Source organism: Ochlerotatus camptorhynchus, unplaced genomic scaffold, assembly GCF_037179485.1.
Source record: "Ochlerotatus camptorhynchus isolate MF236.1 unplaced genomic scaffold, CSIRO-AGI_Acam_v1.1 ptg000022l, whole genome shotgun sequence".
Classification (NCBI taxonomy): domain Eukaryota; kingdom Metazoa; phylum Arthropoda; class Insecta; order Diptera; family Culicidae; genus Ochlerotatus; species Ochlerotatus camptorhynchus.
The window spans coordinates 4005139-4007866 of record NW_027040514.1 but is presented as its reverse complement, the minus strand read 5'-3'; the positions used below and the strand labels follow the sequence as shown (position 1 = coordinate 4007866).

The 2728-nt window shown below is 42.4% G+C and overlaps 1 protein-coding gene across 1 annotated transcript; it reads right to left on the bottom strand.

The window, feature by feature from the left end:
* Window positions 1-33: 33 nt before the first annotated feature.
* LOC135705758 (uncharacterized) lies at window positions 34-1573 on the bottom strand. The gene is made up of 3 exons (XM_065227613.1): window positions 1342-1573; window positions 453-1118; window positions 34-390 (listed from the first exon to the last, which is right to left on the bottom strand). Exons 1-3 carry the CDS (start codon window positions 1501-1503, stop codon window positions 91-93), a joined length of 1128 nt encoding a protein of 375 aa, XP_065083685.1. The 5' UTR covers window positions 1504-1573; the 3' UTR covers window positions 34-90.
* Window positions 1574-2728: the final 1155 nt, after the last annotated feature.

The following is a 2728-nucleotide window of genomic DNA, read 5'->3' as shown; positions in this document are numbered from 1 at the left end:
TTCAATGAAACAGTAAATGTTATATACGAGTAATTGAATGTAAAAGCTGTAAGCTGTAGCGATTTGTGACCGTTTATTCAACATTCGAACTTATGTTAACTCCTGAATAATGTATGTGTTTTCTCCGGCGTCTATTTTAACGTGCGATGACGCGGCTGGGGTTGGATCGGCTTTCGAATCTGGCTCCTGCTTCACTTCATCTGGTAACATTTCCACGCTCACCATTTGGGAATCCGACAGATCGGATAATTCATCACGGGAGTCGAATTCCTCGTCCTCTTCATCGCTGTCTGACTCTGTGTCCGATTCGTCTTTAATTTGCATTTCCGTCGACGATAAGGCCTCCACCAGTTCTTTATCCGAACATTCCCGATGACTTTGCTCACTTTCCTGCAAATGAAGCGAACTTGAACTCAAATTAGCGTTCCTTAAATTAGGCGATAGATACTGACCTTCTTGGTCGACCGTATCGTCCGAATTTGCTCTTCCTTCTCGATAACTTTGGCTAGGACATCATTGGCTTTGTATATGTGAAGATTCGGTCTCAGTAGGGGTGGCTCATGGTTGTGGCCGGAATGCAGATAAAACGCATTGTACGATTTATCTACGTAGAGTAGCGTGAGACACTCGTGGCTCCTTCGCTGTTCACAGATCCAATGGGTACCATTCTTCCGGGGAACCGATGCACAGTATCGATATCCCCCGTAGATCAGGCCACAGTTGGAGCTCAGTGTCTTGTAGAAGTAGTATTCCTGCTTCGGTAGCCGAATCAATTTTCTGGCGATTGTCTGTGTCACTGGAAGAGTGGGCTGCGTGTTGCTGGTTTCAGCGCTCTTAACCGGCTGTTTCGACTGAACTTGTAGCCGCACGGAAGCCTTCCCCTCAGCATTCATGCGGATAACCACCTTAATCGGTTCGCCATCCTTCACCTGATCCAGCACGTTGGTATTCTCTATTGCACTCTTGGCCAGTTCGATTTGCCTTTCCTTCCGGTCGTTGGCTTTCTTCTCCAGTGCTTCGTTATTCTGTTGGCAGCGGGATTTATATCGGTGAAATTCCTCCAAACTCTCCACGCACGTGGAACAAATGAACGCATCCTTATCCTTTGCTGGATCAAGCTGGAATTTAACGATTATTAAGTTTACGACATCAATCTTATAGCGAATTCGTCTATTATCGTTGCGAAACTGAACTTTTTGTCAGTGAGAACCTCAACCTGAGCTAGGTTTTAAAAACAAACGAGGAAACTGGCGTTGGTCAGAAAACCTGCAGACCCAATCCAGGTTGGAACTTGGAACTGAATAATAAACGAATTCGCTATTAAACAATGCCAACACTGACTTCAATTTTCAGTAGCTCCCGAATGACGGTGGTGATGCCCTTCTCAACGTCGGTGGAAGCTTCTCCGATCGTCGTCAATTCGTTGTACTTTGTTGCTTCCGACAGGCAGAGCCGACAGTATTCCGGTTCCTCGTACTCGAACACCACCGTCACGTTGGTCATGGTGCGATTTGAATGAAATACAATTAATTTTTTCTAACGAAATTTTGCGATTAGAAACACCACTTGCTTCGGCACACAATTTTTTTTTTTTTTTCTTCTTTTTTCCAATGCTTTTTTGACATTTTCTGCTCTTCATGTTTACATCGGTGGTCGGTAAAGCAGAACGCCATTGATCGGCGAGCTCAGTCGCAGGGGTATCCGATGCAGTGTTTATGATGCATTTCACGAAATGAAAGCTGTCACAATCATGTGTTTTGAGTGATAATTTTTTTAGACCGGAGATTTGCATAACATTTATCAATTTAAGCCAGAATAGTTCAAATTCTCGACAGGATTAAGCAATTTCGCGGTTTGATTTTAGAGAGGACAGTGCGTGAAGCAACAATCAGACTTGAAGATGGCACCAGTAAGGCTGAGAGGAAAGAACTACGCACTTTTCGTTGGCAGCATCGTGGGGCTGATTGGATTGGCTTGCTATCCGATCATCATCCAGCCAATGTTGTACCCGGAGGAATACAGTAAGTAGTGGATTAAAATGTTGATGTAATGTGATAAGCTAATTGTGCCCATGCTAATCTAGAAAAAATGCAGCAAATTAATCGAGCACATATTCGACAGGAGGAAATTCAACCTGGAAGTAAGTGCTGTAGATTTAACTATACGAAAAATAAACTGAATCTGATTGTATTTTTTCTCATTATATAGACATGAGAGTTTGGAGTGATCCCTTCAAACCCAGAGAGGATAAACCGAATTAACAACTATGCTTACTGCAGATCATCCTTAGGGAATTAAAATTACTTATTTCCCTGCGGTTATTTTTAGTAATAAATGGTGGATTTGTATTGTTAGATACTTCGATAGTTTTGTAATATACGCTGTGTTCCTAAAAGTTGCAAAAGTGCATCCATTAGCTATTATTTTAGCTTTATTTTGTGTAATCAATATTATGTAGTTTCGCCGTGCCGCTGTAAACAGATGTAATGGATAGATGCCGCGTAACATTTGAAAAGGGGCGAGTCGGGCGTCATTGGTCTAATTTGTTATTACATCTGTAATACCAAATTATACCAGTGACCAGAGTGACGCTCGACTCGACTTACATAATAGGACCCATAAGCATGATTCCATAAAATAAGTGTACTTTATGGATCATTTTGTCGTTTCCTACTCTGTTGTCATTCAGGCACATGGCACATGCTGAGCTCATCAAGTGGGTCATTCA